The sequence below is a fragment of the Neomonachus schauinslandi genome, chromosome 9, assembly GCF_002201575.2.
Source record: "Neomonachus schauinslandi chromosome 9, ASM220157v2, whole genome shotgun sequence".
NCBI lineage: Eukaryota > Metazoa > Chordata > Mammalia > Carnivora > Phocidae > Neomonachus > Neomonachus schauinslandi.
Window position 1 is genome coordinate 75,117,147 of NC_058411.1, and position 19,259 is coordinate 75,136,405.

A 19,259-nucleotide genomic window follows, 5' to 3' on the forward strand; every position below is an offset into this window, starting at 1 on the left:
GAGGAGTTCAGAGTCGATCAATTGCTATGTGATGTGGTGCATCTTTTTATTTCTTCTGAACCAATTTCTTTCAGGCACCCAGGGATTTTTCTGTCTTGCTTTGATGTTGTTGAAACTGGGGCTTACCCAGAACCCACAGAGAAGTGTCTGAGAGGGAGCAGAGTCCCAATTGTCCATCTGCATCTCCCATCCCTGGGCCATGTCTTATACATGTGATGGAATTACCCTCAATTTTCACGAATAACACTTCTGCCATTAGTACTCCCTGTTTGGTGAAGGATTTTTAAACCTGTGCCTCACTTTTCCTTTTTCATAGACACTGGGATGTTTCCTTCTTTTAGGGCATTGGGCGGAAGGGGAAAAAAGGCAGCTGGGGGGTGAGGGGAAGTGAGGAGCCTGGTGGCTGACCCCACCCCTTGGGAGCCCCCTTACCTTTCGTGGACCCGGCCTCTTTCATCCCCTAGGGTAACAGTCACCGTACAGTTTTTATTCAGGTCAAACTTCTCACTGTATAAGTGATAGTCTGGTGTCACCCATCCGACCCAGACGCAGGAGGGGTCCTGTCCAGCAAAGATGCGGATTGCGTAGTAACACTGCTGGGGAGAGACCACAGAGGGGAGTGAGTGGCCCCCAGCTTGGGGGGCCAGATCTGACAGACCCAATAAGGAGCCCACTTGGCCCTCTTTTCTCAAAAAGCACACACTGTTCTAGAGCTGAACTGTGCTGCCCTCTAGACTTAGAATGGGCTGACTAGAGAATCTGGCTTCCTTATTCTTCCCTTTTCTGTGGTGCTTTAGCTCGGAGACAATCGAGTACTTAATCTACTAGCCTTTGACCAGAGATACCACTGATGAAGTCAGGGCGCTGCCGTTCAGAATGGCCAGCACAGACCCCTCACCCTCTCCTGGGCACGGCCCTTGCCCTCAGAGACAGGACAGGGGGACTTCTGCTACACTTTCCCCTTCTACAGGGAAGTGCCAAGTGTTTGTTGTTGTTTTGAAAGTCGTGAAAAAGACGCTGCAAAAGAAAAAGCCCACATCGTGGCCAAAGGTGCTGCGTGTGGCCACTGGGCTCGAGGACAGGCTGTGTTGAGAACTAGAGTAGTTCTCAGGGGGCATGGTTACCATCTGTGCAGTGTCCCACTATGCTAAGCTCACAGCTAAAGCACTGACGTAAGCTTCATCGTTTTCTTTATGAAATCGAGCACATCTATTCTCAGTGAAGTTACTTTTATGCATAGTCTGTCGTATTTTGTTGATTAAGAGATAAAAGGGTCAGCTGGACAAACTGGGGCTTGAATCTTGCCACTGGCAGCTATTAACTGGGTGACCTTGGGCAGGTCACTTGTCCTGTGTTTCAGAGTGTATCATATTGTCCATCTCGTGGGGCTGCTGTGGGAGTGCGGTGGGACGGGGATGCCCTGCACACAGTAAGTGTGTGACCTGCTGTAGCAACAATGTTATTCCTGATCATGGTTAACCCACCACCTCAGAACTGCAGGATAACTTTACAGAAGGGGTGACATGCATTTCTTCCAAAGACATTTTTTTTGGTCAGGTGCTCAAGAAGGATGAGAGAAAAAGAAATTAGCAAGTGTTGCTTTCTGACAATTGTCTAGCTAGAGAAAAGGGACCAAAATCAGCTTCCATCATCTGGACTCTTCCCTGCTCCTTCTTCTCACTTGATTGTTTTCAACATTATTCCTGGCACTGCTCAGAGAGATGGGAGAGTTGATTCATAGAAGTTTACATAAAAGAACAAACAAAAGGATTAAATGAAAGAGCCTCCCCCGCCCCCCCCCCCATGTTCATTTCAGTCAGAAAGGCAGCGCTGGTCCCTGGTGGCCAATGGGCACAAGCACACAATGGTGCCCAATTAGGAGCTCCAGGTGGAGCTTCTGCTTTGTACTGAGTAACTGTCTTTCTTTTCCCCATTTGAGAAATGTCGGAGATGTGTTCTGGAAGCATCAAGATGGATAGTAAAAGACACAGTAACTGGCAATTAAATAGGATCTCTAGACAGATCTTTGCTGTAAGGGGCATATTACCAGGCACAACAAAGAATCAAATAATTAAAACCGTAATTGAGCACATTTACTTACTGTTGTTGTATGAGAGAGTATTTCTTGCATCTGTTTCCTGGGGCAGGGTTTGGCGGGGGGGAAGATAATCCATGTTTTAGTTATTCGGCTGTATAGAGAATTCCACAACTCTGACAGGCAATTGATCTACCTTTAATGATGACGGCAAGTTTAGAAAAGTATTTCCTATACATGAGCGGCCCCAATTGGTCTTGGGACGTGGGCATTTGTAATCTGCCACCACATGCCAAGGCTGTGACTCCCATCCCCTGTCTCTCAGCCCAGCTGGTAAGTCAGAGCTAGGGGGAGGTAGGGAAGACTGAAATAATGTAGGCAGGGATACCTCTGAATACCCTGTCCTGTTCTTTCAAGCAGCTGTACTTGTTAAAAGCCACGTAGAGAGTGAAAGTCTAGAGGAAACCCGGACACGAGAGCTCCAGAGGGGCAGACATACACCAATGATTAGAAATAGACATTAAAGGGGGCGCCTGGGTGGCTCAGTTGGTTGGGCAACTGCCTTCGGCTCAGGTCATGATCCTGGAGTCCCTGGATCGAGTCCCGCATCGGGCTCCCTGCTCGGCGGGGAGTCTGCTTCTCCCTCTGACCCTAACCCCTCTCATGTGCTCTCTCTCATTCTCTCTCTCTCAAATAAATAAATAAAATCTTTAAAAAAAAAAAAAAGAAATAGACATTAAAGGAAAGAAAGACAGCAAGGAACGTATTCCCTATCAGGAAAGGAAGAAGTCCTAGTCACTCATAAGTTACACAGCTGCAGGGTTGGACCCTGGCCATAGTTATATAAAGAAGGCACGATTTGCCTCTAGAGGCTTTTAATTTCACACAAAGGCAACAACAATTGCACCCTCTCATGCACTTATATTCCTTTTACTCCAGAAACACCGGATATGTAGGCTGCAAGGAGGCTAAGGACCTAGAGGGCTCAAGAAGAGCAGAAACGTTTCCACTAGACGTGACCCTGTTTGGCTTGACTGGTCCCCTGATTACGCATTGCACCAACACCCACATGCATGTGTATGCACACACTTGTGTACACACACATTCTGGTTTCTTTACCTGACTGAAAGCAGAGGGAGCCCTACCCACCTGTGCTCAGGCACAGTAAGAAACAGAGAGACGGAAAGTGAACTTCAGGGCACACATGAGGAGCATGTCTGAGAGCGGGGGGCCTCGCCCTCACCTTTTCTGGAAAGCGTCACTGTCCAGACAGGGGCTGTGGCTGAAGGAGGAGTGGCACTCGACGGGCATGCTCAAGCGGCAGTAGATCATGTTGGCATTGCTGTTCTGTGTGCCGAACGTCTTGTGGGTCACCTTGAGGCATGGAGGGCTGTCCATGGTGCCATCGATCCTCACGACCTGGAAACACCATGGATCCTTACCTGACACACCCGAGGGCCTGATCTCGACCTTGTCCCTCCTTCCCTCATTGCTATTCCATATGTCATGGCTTTCTGTGAACTATAAAAGTTGTCACCAGTGATAACCAAACCGTTACTCTCACTGTTACTTGGATCCTGCTCCACAGAAAATAACAGATCTGCCTCTGGCTGGAGAAATTAGAGATTTCAGAGCACGCCCACTAGGTTTTCTGCAAGATCAAGGATGGAGAACGGGTGTAACAGAGGGGGTGGTATCTGGATGATGCAGCATAGCATCTGCTGAAGATAACCTTTCAGGTCAGGGGGCAAGTGGCTAAAGGAGAAGATGTTTCCAAAGATTTCCCCTGTCAGTGGGCAAGAGACTATTTAAGGAAAAAGACAGCAGAAAGCCTAAAGCTCCAGGAGAGACATCATGGCTCTCTTGGAGGGGTCATCTCCCACCTGGCACATTTCCCAGCCCCACCACAATCACAGCCTGAGGGTTGAGGGACCTCTGAATACCAGGGAAATTCCCAGTGCCTGCACATAGCACTGCAAGGGATGGGGCTGGAGGAGGAAAGAGCAAAACTGGGTTTTTTAAACGTGTGTGTGTGTGTGTGTGTGTGTGTGTGTGTGTGGTGGGGGCGGGGGCAGAGGAAGTAAAGTAAGACTTATACTACTAATAATTTTCTTATGGTCTAAGTATCCCCCTACGTTCTAGAGAACAGTTCCTATCCTGGGGTCTCTGAGTGTGCTTACCTATTTTTGTGTGGTGTGTCTATTTTTCTAACAGGGTCTCCGGATTCCATCAGTTTGTCAAAGGGGTTCCTGACCTCTAAAAGTTTTTGAGCCAGCTTTCTAAAGTGCTGATCAGGGGCGCCTGGATGGCTCAGTCGGTTAAGCATCTGCCTTCGGCTCAGGTCATGGTCCCAGGGTCCTGGGATTGAGCCCCGCATCGGGCTCCCTGCTCCGCGGGAAGCCTGCTTCTCCCTCTCCCACTCCCCCTGCTTGTGTTCCCTCTCTTGCTGTGTCTCTCTCTGTCAAATAAATAAAATCTTAAAAAAAAAAGGTGCTGATCAGGTAAGAATCATATATAAAAGTCTCTACTATTTAAGACTGTGGGGAAAAGGAAAGGATTAAGAGTTGGTGCTTGTTTATATGCACTGGAAGGTGAGTTAAGGGAACTTACTGTCAGGTGGAAGCAAGCCACTGCATCTCATGCTTCAAGGTTGCTGATCTGTCTGACTTTCCATTAGCCCCCTCCCCCACCCCCTGACCCTGCCATGAATCAAACCATGGTGGGCGCCGGCAAAGAGGGGCAAGCAGATGGAGAACCAGCACCCATATCAGGCCCCTTACAATTTCTGGCTCCTCTGAGCTCCCTCCTACAAGATGAGGGTATCATAATCAACGGCTACGTGTCAGCTTAAAATGCTGGAAGTAATTCTACAGAAATATATAGGACCTAAAAGACACCATATTATGAGCTTAGAACTAGGTCTGGGACATATCATCTTGAGTAGAGGTACTGAATTTTTTCAGGAAAACAACATTTAAGGTGTTGGGATACATATGGCCATAGCAGTACAGAAACATCTGGAGGAAACACAGTGGCCCAAAGGCCCAGGGACTGGTCTACAAGAATGTCTCTGCACGGTGGATGCCATTTGCAAGATGCCCTTGAGCTGCCCCAATAAACTTGCCCACGATTACGGCTCTGAGGGTCAGCGGGGTGGCAGCTGGGAGGCAGCCCAGGCATGGACCAGATAAGCAGCTGCCTGTTGACAGGAGCATTGGCAGGAGCTTGGTGCCTTGGCCCACCTGCCCTGCCAGGGCCACCCACGATGTGTAACCTTACCTCTATATGGGGATGATCCTTTGGCACGTTGACAAACGTTGGGAGGCGCTTGCTGAACCACATCGCCACGTCGCGGTTCATGTTGACAGCAAAAGGCTCAAAGCCCTCTTGGAGGCCGCACATGGTATAAAACTTGAAGGTACTGGCATCCATCCCGAGATTCATGCGGCCGATCTGAGACAGTCCGAGAGAGCAGATGGGCACAAAGCCTGCAGAACGGTGCAAGAGAGCCTGCTTCAGCCCACAGGACCATTGCAGGAAGCTGTGAGCACGTCAGACCTTGGCTTTCTTCACAGCTCTGAGTCCCAGAGGAAAGATAGGACACCACCCTTTGGCTGGCACACAGACTCAACAGGAGGTCCCTGGAGTCTATGGCTGCCACTGGTGTCTGGGGAAGAGAACTGACTTTGGTTCAACATGATTTGGGGGAGAAACAACCATCCAACTGAGATTATTCTCCGGGTGTAAATACATATCAGCTGGGAGAGTAAAAACCAGTAAGAGGATAAGTAAAATTCTCTCTCTCTGCTTTTGTCAAAACTGACATTAGGCCCTGGGAAACTTTAAACGCTGCCAAGAACAAAACAACCCAAGGAGCCTAAAGAAGGACTTGGTACAAACAGCCTGTCTCAGCCTCTTCCCCAGTGAAATGGGTGGTCTCAGGGTTCTTCCTGTTTTGAGTCTGATTCTGAACGCTGACTCTGGGGCTTTACAAAATACTGTTTACAAACTGCCAGGCCCCGAGCCTGCATTGCACCGCCACCCCCCAAGCAGGACGTGAGATTTCCCAGCAAGAGCCGTGGGCAGTTCCTCCCTCCCCTCCTGCACTTACGGTCTCTTTCCAAGCTTACGCCTGCATCTCGTCATATTAATAACCTGCCAGGCAGAATATTCCAGAGCAGAAGTTCAAACTGTTTGCAGGATATTTACAAATCATAATTGTGGACTGACACATCAGCAGAGCTGGGCAAGCACTAATCACCCCGGGTGGGTGTGCGAGGCAGGTGTCGCGAGAGCATTTGAAAGGAGAGGAAGGGCTCTGAGGCCAGTGGCTTAAGCAGGGGCTGGAGACCCCACAAAATCAACTGGTGTCACTCCTAAGACGGGAGTGTTTATTTAAGGGGAAATTTAAAGGCTACCTCCGGGAGAATTTACATTCAACAGCAAGCTCTTCTGTCCGTAGAAACCAAGGGCAAAATCCACTCTTCCTAGAGATAGTGCTGATATACCATTACCCGAGCCACAGAGTATCTATGTAGAGGAAGCACAGAAGTGAGAAGTAAATCACTCGCAAGCTAAATTGGTTGCTTCCAGAAACTGTCAAACTCATTTAGGACACTGTTTGATACCAATTGGTATCATTTCAAATAAGAGAGCTTGAATGCAATGCTAGCACAATGAGGGTGATGTTTATACAGAGAGCCTCCGCTCAGGGACACCGAGGACTGAGAGTAGGGGGTGGCCTGGCCCTCCGGCAGGTAGATGGACAGCTCAGATAAGCACCCCTTCAGGCAACCTCCAGAGCGGTGCTGGGCTTCTGGCAGTTTTGTGCCAGAGACTGTGATAGAGGAAAGGATCTCCTTGATGCAGGGAGTTTTTATAAGGGACCCTTGGAAATCTGATTCTGGTGTGGAATGAGCATTGCTGGTTAGCAACATTTCTTGGGTCCCCACTGGGACAGAGGGCTCTGCAATGCACTACGAGAAGATGTAAAGGAAGGAAACTATCCTGATCCCAAGGCACTTCTACAAACAGGGACAAAAACGGAATAGTGAGGAGTGAATGTTCTGCTGTAAAGCATCGCTACTCCCAAGACCGCATTTTGGCTTCTGCTAAAGGGGCTAACACAACCCAGAACACTGCCACCATAGTATCCGTAACTTGGAGCCAGGATCACAAAGCAGTGTCACCCTGATGTGAGCAGAGAAAGGACCTCTTAAGAGCATCGGTCTTCTCCTTTCTTCTTCTCTACTGACTTGGGTGGTGGAATGCATGAGCAGTAGGCACAAAACCCCGAGTGGGAAGAAGCCGGGATGAGAACTTCTGAATAACTCAAGTCACACCAAAAACTCCCTAGTCACAGCCCCCATGGTGATGTAAGACACATGCAGAAGGAAAACAGGTAATATGTGTGGGAAGCCTTTTTTCTAAGGGACTTGGGCTCCTCTTCATTCCTAAGCTACCAGCAAAGTGGACAGCACTTCATTGAGGACAGAATTGAAGACTTGAGGAGCTAATGGACCTGACCAAGGTCATGAGAAGGGCAAGCAGCAAAATGGGACAAGATCCCACGTACTCTGACTCATAGACCCAGCTGCCAGTCAGTGTGCAAGAGAAGGGGTGAATGTTCCAGGGGATGAATGCCCTAGGTTTAAATAGCAGTCAGGTCCTGGGACAGAGGATTGCACTCATTACAGAGTCAAGTGCTATCCCTACAGGACAGCTGCAGGGGAGAGCAGAACAGAGCCTGAGAGAAGGCAGGGCTGCACCAGTTACAGATGGGATAGCTGTGGAGGAAAGACTGTCCGACACCGCCTGGGACTGGGAGGGCACAGCTGGGACAGCTCTGTAAAACAGCTGAAAAGAAGCTAAATCCAAAGCCTGGATCAGAAAAGAGAAAACCAAGAAAGGACCAAGAGCAAAGATAAATCCTCATAAGGTGTTAGTACTTTCTCCCGGGGAAGAATACTTGGTAACTAGATACACTGAATCAGCTCACTCCACCTGGCTGAGAGGATCTAGCTTATGATCTTTCCATTTCTAAAAGTTTTTTTCTTGAGGCATTAAAATTTCATGTAACTTTCTGACTCTGCCTGATAGATAAGGGTGGGGTGGGGGGGGTACAATGATGATAAACCACAACAGCTAACATTTATCAAGTACTTTCTAGGCGTTGGGCACTGGGCTTAGTGCTTTGTAGATTTAGCTCATGATTATGCCCATTTTACAGAATAGGAAACTGAGGCTTAGCAAGCTGGATAACTTGCTCAAGGTCTGTCACCTGGTAAACATGTAGAGCCAGAATGTGAAAAAGGCTGCCAGAGAAGCAGTCCAGAGCAAGCAATGGGGACTAAGTCTAGGATGCCTGCTTTCTAATTCTTACCTACAGTGACTTGCTTTGTGACCTTTGCTTCACTTTCCCTAAGTGTTATGTCATTGACCAGTTTGCCTCCAGATAAAGCAGCTGGAGACCCACAACCACAAAGCACTGACGGCCCCTTAGATGAAAAAGGCTACTTCTCAAGTGGCCACATAGCTTCCTGGAGGAAATCTGGATAAAAAGATCATTTGGTAAGGCCACATGGCATCAGAGTGAGCAATGACTCTCATAAACAAGGGTTTGCACTTTGCACACAACTCAGTTAACCCTTAGCTTCAAATGAAACTGGAAAAGAGGACAGAAAACCAAAGGGGAAAAGAAATACCCCTCCCTATATGCAGCTTAATAGGTGCCATATGCTGACGTTATTTTTTTTTAAAGATTTATCTATTTATTTATTTATTTGAGAGAGAGAGAATGAGAGACAGAGAGCATGAGAAGGAGGAGGGTCAGAGGGAGAAGCAGACTCCCTGTCGAGCAGGGAGCCTGATGCGGGACTCGATCCCGGGACTCCAGGATCATGACCTGAGCCGAAGGCAGTCGCTTAACCAACTGAGCCACCCAGGCGCCCGCTGACGTTATTTTTAAAGATCCATTTATTTATTTGAGAGAGAGAAAGAGAGAGAGAGAGATAGAGAAGGAGCAGGAGGGGCAGAGGGAGAAAGAGAGAGAATCCCAAGCAGACTCCATGCTCAGCATGGAGCTTGATGCGGGGCTCGATCCCACGATACTGAGATCATAACCTGAGCCAAAACCAAGAGTCAGACGCTCAACTGACTGCACCACTCAGGTGGCCCAGTACACTGACATTTTTGAAGAGGTTTCTGGAGAAAATGGCATTATCTTGAACCACGATGTGCTGCCACGTTCCACAGGAGAGGAACGGCAAGAACACAGGCATTTAAATTCTGCAGAGGACTCCAGGCTCCGCTAAATTTTGTCTCACAAGGCCCCTTGACTAGTTCTATGATTAGGAAGAGAGAGAGCCAGCTAATTCAGGAGCTCGGGAAAAAAAACCAAAAAAACAAAAAAAACCTCGCTCCCTAGAAAATCTAAACCAGGGACCCTTTGTGAATCCATTTCAAGTTGCGGAAAGACATGAGAGCAGCTCACTACCGGTAAAGGAACAACTGAGATCTTGGAGAGCGGTGGTTAGAGGAGCGCCCAGGCCATTGCCCGGGTGTTTCTGAGAGTCTCCCTCCAGTAGCACGTGCTCTCCCCATTCATTTTCATTTCTCGCTAGGCCTCAGGAAGATGGAGTTCAGGGGCAGGACGGAGGTCGTCAGGAGCCTTGTAGCCAGCACCTGAAATGAGGGGCTGTGCTGCCTGGCTCTAGCTGCTTTGGGCACCTTAGCACCCACCTGGAGTGAGAATGGCGGGGGACCCTCGGGACCCGTGTGGTTTGCTTGCAAATGGCAGTGACACCTCCTGCAGATATGTTTCATCTGCCACCTACGGAAGAGCTGCCAGCAGAGCTGGGGGATCTGCAAAGCCCTGATGAGCCCCTGGGAGGAACAGCCCGGAGGCCCCCCCCTGCAGAGAGCAAAGCTGCAGTGGAGCATTTTGTCTCCCTGGGGAGCGGGGAGCGCCTGGCAGGGAGGAGGCCCGGGAGACTGCAGGAAAGCCATGCTCCGCCTAACAGGACGTTCAGAATTGTATCTTCCTTTCCTTTTTTTTATATTTTATTTATTTATTTGAGAGAGAGAGAGTGAGCATATCAGAGGGAGAGGCAGACTCCCTGCTGAGCAGGGAGCCCGATGCGGGACTCGATCCCGGGACTCCAGGATTATGACCTTAGCCGAAGGCAGTCGCTTAACCAACTGAGCCACCCAGGCGCCCCATGTATCTTCCTTTCCTTAAATAAAAAAGAAGACTAATAGCAAAAGTTTCACCAGGGAAGCTTCTGAGCTTCCAGATGCTATGAGGTGACAACACAGAGAACTGTGATGGTCCAGGCCAGGGATCCGAGTAGGGAACAATGATTAGGACACTCCTAATGAGGCAGATAAGTGTGTATCAACTATGATGCTAAAGAGGATGGAGATAACAATTTAGAAATAACCCAGGGGAAAACAGTCATGCTTTGGAATGCCTGTCCCCACCCCTTCCCCCAAAGGACTAGAAACTTCCCACCAGCACTACTTCCACTGGGGAATGGCCTGAATCCAGGCTGGGTTACTGGCAACCAGAACATAAGCCTAGACGGGATTCTGCTTTAAGGGGGCTACTGTGCACAAAATGCTTTATTTTCAACAGCTGCTTTTCATAACAGCTCAAGGCAAGAATTGCTGCCACTTTCCATCTTATGCAGAGAGCAGAGAGTGGCTAGAGGGCTATTCCAGGCCTCTGGGTTATTGTTATCAAAGAATGGCATGCTGACTTCCTTTCAACTGTCCTTCTGCAGACTCCTGAGCCATCACAGAACAGAAAGAGCCTTCTAGTTATCTTGTCTTTGTATTATTAAATTGCAGTACAACATTACAGCATAATATGTTAACACAATATGGTACAATTCTATTATAAAACAGCTCACTAATAATAGACTTTGCTATTCTGAAGGTCAGATCATGTCCCCATACACAAAAGGTCTAGGAGGCATTTCTTTCATTACAACACAGATTGTAATGAAAAGCAGAGTTACTGTAAAACATCCCTCTTCTTTATAGTATTCTGCTCAAACCCTACAACAGCTCCCACGTCTGAGTCAAGTCCAAGGGCGCTTGGCCCAGGTTAGACAACACAAATTTCTTGAATGAAAAGACTGAGTCTTGGTATTCGAGGCTGTCACCTGCACCTTCTCTATCTTCACAGCTTTGTCTTCCATAAATTCCATGCATAAATCTTCCAGACTCCTGCACCCTTTCCTGCCTTTTCCCGGTTCCACACTATTACTCACACTACTCATACACTATTATTCTAACTGTAGTTATACCCCCAGAAGGGAATACTCTGCTTCTTAGGGGTGGACTTCTCAGATTCTTTATTTCACATTTAGTTCCAAGCCCGTATTTCTAGAATTTCCTTTCTGTATTCCTCATTTGCCATTTCTAACATACTACATTGTGTTATGAGTTCTCTTTTCATATTTGTGTGTTATTTATTTTTACAACAAGAAAATGAGCCCCTTCGCATTGCTATGGCTTGCATTTATATATACTTTGGACCACTGTTTCTCATGCTTTAATGTGCAAACCATTGGAGTATGTTGTCAGCAGTTTGGCATGGGGGCCTGAGATCCTGCATTTCTCACACATGGGCTACACTTTGAGGAGCAAGGCTTTAGACTTTACAGAGTTCTCATAATTCTGCACAACAGACAAGATTCTTAGCTCTTCCTTATGTGGGGCCAAAGCCTTGTAGGTAAGTAACCTCCCTTGGTTCGTACACAGTAGAGCCAGGAGAAGGTCTTTGGTCCTTGGACTCTTTTTCCTTAGGGAGCTACTTTCCTTGGGGATGAGCCTCAGTCTTCTAGTTCTTCCTTCTGGCCTCAAGATGAGAACACTGTGTGTGGTGGGTACTTGGCAGATAGTGGTTTCCTAAGCACAGTGTCAGAAGGGGGCTCTTCTATCCTGCCCTCCTGTCCTACACATTTCAATTGCTGTGCCTCTGAGTGGCACAGAAGTCATTCTTTCTGCTGTTAACATCTTTCCCACATGTGTCCGAGACCAGGATTCTTTGCAGAAGGCATGAAAATATGACCCCATCTGGCTTCAGTTGTCTTGTCTTTCTAGGAAAAGACATTGACTTGCAACCTTTCTATTTCCCCAAATATGTGGCTTGTAGAAAAACCTTAAAAGTTCTCTTAGAGTACAGTTAGGTACAGATAATAGGTGTCCCTAAAAAGCATGAAAAGGATTTATAAAGTTAAAAATTCTGTCAATAAAGGATATTTATGCTATTATACATACAGATACACATATTTCTGCTGTTCTTGCTTAGGTAGTTTTATCTTTTTTAGCTTGCTAGGTGAAAATGGTTTGTTTTTGTAGAGTTCCAGAAATTTAGAGCTAACAGGAGCCCTAATCCTTTACAGAGGGGGGAGATGAGGTTAAACAAAGTCAACCCAAGATGTCACAGGTGGAGAGGGGTAGAGGCAGGGGGAGAGCCCAGGTCACCTGACCCAGAGCGGCCTCTTGCCTTCTCAACTACTCCGCCTCGTCCTCGTCTATAATGAAGAAGAGAGAGGGCCAGCATCAAGCATAGGGGCATACATACAGTGGGTATTAAGTCATCTCCCTGGAACTTTCTATCTGAGAAGGATGTCGGAACTTACATGGTCCATCTTCTAATTTTCTGGTATAGAGGAAGGAAGTGAAGCCCAGAGAGGTCAAGCCAAGACTCTCTAGGAGCCACACAGCCTGTCAGGAGTGAGTCAGCTGACTCACAGTGCAGTGCTCCTTCTCCTATACGCGGCCAACCACGTTTGTACCTAATGTAGTTATGCGGACAGGAAATGAGAAACGCTCATGGCTGCTCTGCGTGGCTGGAGGCACTGGCCTGACTGCCGTCTATTCAGGGCCATTAATGAGTGCAACTGTGCTTGGGTTTCGCAGCATGTCTGAATTCCAAAACAAATTATATTTCATTCAAGGGAACAGCTAAGTTGAACTTTTATGTCTCAATGGTTCTCATCAAAGCATAAAGTTCAATTACACAAACATGCAGACTGACACTGACTTTTCTATTCTCCCAGGGCCTAAGTCCATATGCAATTAGCATTTCCTTTGTAATACTGGGAAACCTTAACAGGCCAAGGCGCAGAAGGTAGGGAACCCGAGGAGAGCGTCTTAATCTATCTAGAAGTTCAGAGCTTATATTTATGCTGTACATACCAACTATTACCATTGTTTGTCTTGACTCTTCAAAAATGATAGTACACCACCAGAGTTTCAAGGAGGCAGATGAGCTCACCCAGCTCTCCCTGGATTTTCCCTCAATTCACAGAGCTGGAATGGGGGTGGGGGAAGGTGGTAGATTTACCATTCTCAATCTCGTAATCAGCGAAGGCGAGTTCAGAGCCTTTGTTGGTGATCAGCAGCTCCCCATTCAGTGTGAAGATCATCGAAGCATCATCCAGGTTAATCATACAGCCAACCACATCCCCTGGCTGCCATGTACGTCCAAAATACCCGCTGCCCTGATGCCACCGCTGGCCCTAGGAAACAAGACCCCAGGGCTTAGAGGACTGGAGGTCCTAAAAACCCCCACCCAGCTGAAGAAATGACTCCACAAGCAATTTCTCCTAACTGGTAGTGGTACCTGGTTTCTACAAGGTACTCATCCCTCTACCAGGGACAACTCACATGGAGGAATGACCTAGCTCACAAGCAAATGAAACCGAGTTACATAGGCTCATCAGAAAAGGTAGCCGGAGTCTCCCAATACCTAGCCGGCCATGACAGCAAGCAGAACTCACTCTGGGACAAAGTGGTAAGATTTCCGCACATACTAGCTGCAGTGTGTTCTGTGACCTTCCTCTGGAATGGAGGCAATGGGCTCAAGTACAAGGGCAGATATGGAGGTTACAGAAAGGATGTGGGCACACAGTCCTCTCCTTTATCAGAGCAAACAGCAAAGTGACCATAGCTAGGTCATGATCACTTGATGATCTAAATTAGCCAGTGGTGGTGGTGACTCACTTTGAAGCCAGAGATCCAGACACTCAGTACTTCCAATTTCCAGGGAAATGTTTGGAGCAGAGAAACTTGGACTGGGGACATGCAGACAGTATCCAGACTCACCCTGCTGCCTTCGAACACAAAGGCTTGGTCATCAGCGCCCAGCTCAATGTCAGGCCGACAGCCCGGCCTGGCCCAGCCAACGCGCATGTCTCCTCCGGTCACCACCTCAAACTCAAAATACCACTTTCCAGATCTCACTGCATAAGACCGCTCTACCCGGAAAAATCGAATCTTGTCTATGCTGACTTTCTCCACAGCTGGGTCAGCTATTGTGAGAAGGAGAGGAGCAGAGGGTGCAGGAGGTAAAGAGAGAACACAGGCCTTTAATAATTAGGTAGCATTCCTCAAAAGAATTTCATAACAACAAAGACTGACAGATCTACCACTACCCAACATGGCATTTTGTTCCTAATAGAATAATCACCATTATCATCATATCATAATCAGAATATAAGCTAACACTCACTGAGTGATTACTTTGTGGTAGATCCTTTAGAAACTATACATAGCAACAATCCTATGAGGTCGGTAATACTGTCTTCACTTTACAGATGAAAAAATTGAGGCTCAGAAAGGTTTACTTTTCAAGATCACAGAGCCCATAAGCTGAGCAGAGAGTAAGGATTTGAACCCAGATTTGTCTTACGCCAAATCTATCCCCTTAATCGCTTGTAATACACCCTAATTTGCCTATAGTACTCTTAGGTATGGGATGACATGACATGTTCATCAATTATGGGCTGGTGATTTTAATCAGTGCTAGAATTCAATTTAGAGATGAGACAGCCTGGCCCCAAAGTAAGCTGGTATTCACGTGTTTGGTAAATAAGAGAAATAAAGGTTTTGTGACCAAATATCCCAAAAAGATCAGCTAAGTTGTAGGATCACTTATTCCCCACAGGATTGGGTCACAGAAGTGCTCACCATAGAAACTCATCACAGAGTTTAAACATGGTTCTCCTCCCTCCTCCCCTCACTTGTTAAAATACGCCATTTAGTTTAGTGCTCTTCGGTACCAATATCATTTCTAATAGTACATGTTAGACTTATTCAAAGTCAGCATTTCTGCAGAAGAGGACCGGTTTAGTCAACCGGGACCAGAATGAACAATCTCAACTCATTACCCAGTTCTTGGTCCGATGGCTCAATGTTATAGCCGTAACCAACAAATGTGCGAACAGCTTCCCGAAGGCTGTCCCTATTGGACTTCTTGGTACGCTCATCTAGTAATACGTATGGCACCAGCCGGGGATTTCTTTTGTTCTTCAAATCCTATGTGAAGCCAGAGAAAAGAGGTTCTAAGAAAATACATTTCATCTTTACCAAGAGCTTGTCCCACTTACATAGTCCCAGCCACAAACCTGGCTTCCTCGTATCAGCCTACCAGCTCTTCTTCCCCCAGTGCCTTGATATTTAGCAATATACTCACTTACTACTTTGCTTCAGGATTAAATGAATATAAATGGAAAGGTTTTGCTAATGTTCAAAGCTAGCATTAAAAAGCACATTTTTTTTTTAAAGATTTTATTCATTTGACAGGGAGAGAGGGAACACAAGCAGGGGGAGTGGAGAGGGAGAAGCAGGCCTCCCGCTGAGCAGGGAGCCCGATGCGGGGCTCAATCCCAGGACCCCGGGATCATGACCTGAGCCGAAGGCAGGCGCTTAACGACTGAGCCACCCAGGCGCCCCTAAGAAGCACATTTTAATAATGCCAGCCTGTGAATAAAGTGAAGTGTCATGAAATTGGTTAGAAACCTCTATTCCCAAGGCAAGGCGGACGGGGATTTACGTAACTATTCCCCTGTGGAAGACCATGCCATGATTTAAACTGTTAGAGTCTCCTCACAACAGTCGCTCCACAGAGAAACAACGTAGAGAAACACCTGTGTTCACAGAGAAACATCAGAAAAGGTGGCAGAGCCATGGGGAGTCCATTTCATTGTAGTAGGCACACATTTGTATTAGAGTCCTCCTCATTTCCTTAGGGAGGACTAAGACGACAATAGCAATGATTGCAGTCATAAGTTACTATAAACGAATATGCCCGACACGCTGTTTTGAGCTCCCTTTCCCCCTCTCCACCATGATTTCCATAGTTGTGGTCTTCTTGGTTTCCAGACATGTGCAGAGCTAGAGGCTCAGGCATGAACAAACATGTGTACACACAACTACCCCTGAACTTCCCTGATAGCAATCCGGGTACTTAAAGAGATGAGGGATTACTTTAAGGAGAGATGGTTTGGCTCTAAACTCCACCTAATTCTATGCTGGTCCCTGGTTCTTGGGCTGTCTGCTGTGTAAGCCAAGAAGTCTGCCTAGGAGTCCTGGCCCAATGGGCTAAAGTAAGGGGCACAGGCTTCTTGGCGGGCTGGTTTGCCGCTCTCCTTCCCCTCCTTTCCACCTTCAGTGGTAGATACCTGGGACCGTCCCAGAAACACTGACCTATAATGCTGATTTGTGGAAGGCTTACCCTGGCCTTGCAGAGTGGCATGAAAACTCAGGTCTCCAGGAGGCAAACAGCAAGACAGGGAATGAGGGAAGATGCGGCCAGTGGGCACATACAAGGGAACACGATCGTAAGTGAACCAGACTAACAAGGGAGAGGTAAGCCTATCCATTTCTGCAAAATTGGAATTATGCCTAGAGTTAATGTCAATGTGACCATTACAAATTCCATCCAGGCCCCTGATTCTATAAATGACGAGGGTGCTGAGGCATGAGGGATATAGTGCAAGGGGCACCTTCCATCTTCCAATCTAATACCCACCAAAGCAAAATGGCATTTTGATGGATGACCACATCTCCTAGCTTTTGCAGCAGGCTTGACCCAGCACTTCTCACCTGTTGGATGCCATAGGTCCATCCTTGTTTTATTCTGTCTTTGGCCCAAACGTTATGTGCATTTTCTGCAAGCTTATCCACTAAAATTTCTTGAGGAGGTAACAGCTTCACATCAGACAGATCCAAAGGGGCTGGCTTGTAGCCATTGGACATCATATAGCTACAAGTAAAAAAGTATATGTTTTTTGAACAGATCTTGATGACTCCCCCATTCCAGATCTTAGCACATGGTAAGAACACCATGAAAATAAGGCTACGGTCTCAGGTTCTACCCTTTGGCAGAATGGATAGCTCGGCTCTCTTTCAAGTCCTTAGATGAAGCCCTCATACACCATCCTTTTTGCCAATGTGTGTCACAGATTCTACAGACTGTTGCAGAAAGTGGATGGTCAGAGCAATTCAGCCTCATTTCGAAGAAACCTACTGGTGTGCCTGACCAACGAGGGGCACATTCAGTGTGCTGCAGTGTTACGTACAGCCCCTTCAACTCCCACAACAGCAAAGGTTATAACCAGATTGGCAAGGACAAGAACTTGAGCCAAAAGATTTCTTATAAATCAGTGGAGAATGATTACTCAATCTCAGAAAGTTAAACCTTTACTTTGGGACTTAAGAAAGAAAATCATGACCTCCAAGGATTTGTGAGCTGGAGTGACCTTCATGGTATGCTCTTCAATCCAGGAACCACAGCCTCAAATGTCTGTAATTTGGTAGGTAATTTGATAGCTCATGTGACGATGGGAAAAGGCTGAGTATGAGCCCGGGTAGATACACTGCATGAATGGAGAGGGCCGGGGCACGCTGCAGAGGGACTCGCAGGAAAGTAGCTGATCGTCGCTATGTGGGAACGGGAGTCTGGAGGCACCCACAGCCCTGGGGCCACTGAGTGCCCACATCAGAGCCAGAACTCGAATGTTGCTGACTTGTAGACCAGAGCTCTGTCTACGTAGGAACTGCCGAGCAGCATAAGATGCAGGGGCTGCTACAGGCATTAAATACTGCCCATCATCCACCTTCGTGGGATGCCGGATCCTGGGCAGAGTCAACATGGGCTGACTGTTGAGCACTGACCCCAGCAGCCTGATCAGCAAGTTACCCCTCCAGCTTCTGCCTCGCAGATGTGCTGCTCTCAGCATCTGGAGTTGCCTCTGTGAGTGGCACCTGGCAGCTTGGGAGTGTCACAGGGAAGAAGGGGAAGAGAAACATTTGATTAAAGCTGGTGCCACCGTGGCTCAGAAGTAATTACGACACCTGCGTGTGCATGGAGGGCGAGCAAGCGAGCGAGCCAGTGGAGGTGCCAGGGAGCCCACATCCGAGTGTGTAAGAATGGGTGCCTCTCTGTGATTGTACAAGTGAGAGGGAGAGTAGGACACAGGCAGATTTAGGGGCCGAATTCAATCTTGGCAGAGACAACTGTTTCCACAAAGGACTTATCAGGCTGGCCCAATGCCAGAGGAGTGAATCTTTGTGGTGGCTACCAACCATTCCCAAGCCCCTGTGGCCAACTGGTGTTCTTACAGGCCAAAGGCTGTGTGCCCCTCTGAGAGCCACATCTCCAGGCTTAGAACTAACGATAGCGATGTAGGTTCTCGCCGAAGGAGGGAAAAGAGGGAAAGCCTGGAAACACTTGTACTTTGGCAGACTTCTGCCTGGAATTTACAGTGCAGTCGAAAAACTGGAAGAGGCGTCCTCAACGGGTGCTAGCAAGCATCTGGGGCCATCACCTGCCTTTGCGCACGGGCCTCCCATCCGCCCAGTTAAAAAATTCAGACTGAAGCATGCAAGTCTTCGGTCATTAAAAAAAAATCACTTACTTTTTGGGCAATTTGACCTTCTTGAGATCCTCCTCAGCAGCTGGATTCACATGAGCAATGTGGCACCCCAGGGCCAGGAGGGTTCTATAATGTAACAGAGGGAGAGGACAAGGGTCTGCTTGATGCAGGGCAGCAAGAACCCTCACCTGCATCTGAGTTGATCAATAACAATGGTGGATGTGTTCCTTACTATGCTAAATCCTCCTGTGGCATGAATAATCACCATTTCCGCTCGTTTATCAGAATGCATCATGTTTTCAAGGCAAGAGACATACCTTCGCAATATGGTTATGAGGCATTAAATCACCTGCTCACGGTTTAGTCCACATTCAATTCAATTAAACACTTACTTTAAGGTTTCAGTTGACATTTGTAGGTTATAATTCTTCTCAGTTTCAGGCAGCTTTGAAAACTCCACAAGACAGGGGTGTTGTCTTTTATTGTCGTCCCGTATCTAGGTGACAACATAAGGAAAAATACAATTTGAGTTTTGACAATAGGCACTGCCC

General features: G+C 47.4%; 1 protein-coding gene across 1 annotated transcript in view; it reads right to left on the bottom strand.

Annotated features, from left to right (window-relative positions):
• The window catches only part of RYR3 (ryanodine receptor 3), a 354,804-nt gene that overhangs the window by 177,693 nt on the left and 157,852 nt on the right, over positions 1-19,259 (bottom strand). Inside the window, exons 23-32 of the mRNA XM_021695474.2 lie at positions 19,101-19,204; positions 18,751-18,834; positions 16,937-17,096; positions 15,220-15,367; positions 14,156-14,361; positions 13,395-13,569; positions 5,315-5,523; positions 3,279-3,454; positions 2,102-2,138; positions 433-596 (exon numbers count right to left, since the gene is read on the bottom strand). Of these exons, the coding sequence (XP_021551149.1) occupies positions 433-596; positions 2,102-2,138; positions 3,279-3,454; positions 5,315-5,523; positions 13,395-13,569; positions 14,156-14,361; positions 15,220-15,367; positions 16,937-17,096; positions 18,751-18,834; positions 19,101-19,204 (1,463 nt within the window). The remainder of the gene's footprint in view (positions 1-432; positions 597-2,101; positions 2,139-3,278; positions 3,455-5,314; positions 5,524-13,394; positions 13,570-14,155; positions 14,362-15,219; positions 15,368-16,936; positions 17,097-18,750; positions 18,835-19,100; positions 19,205-19,259) is intronic.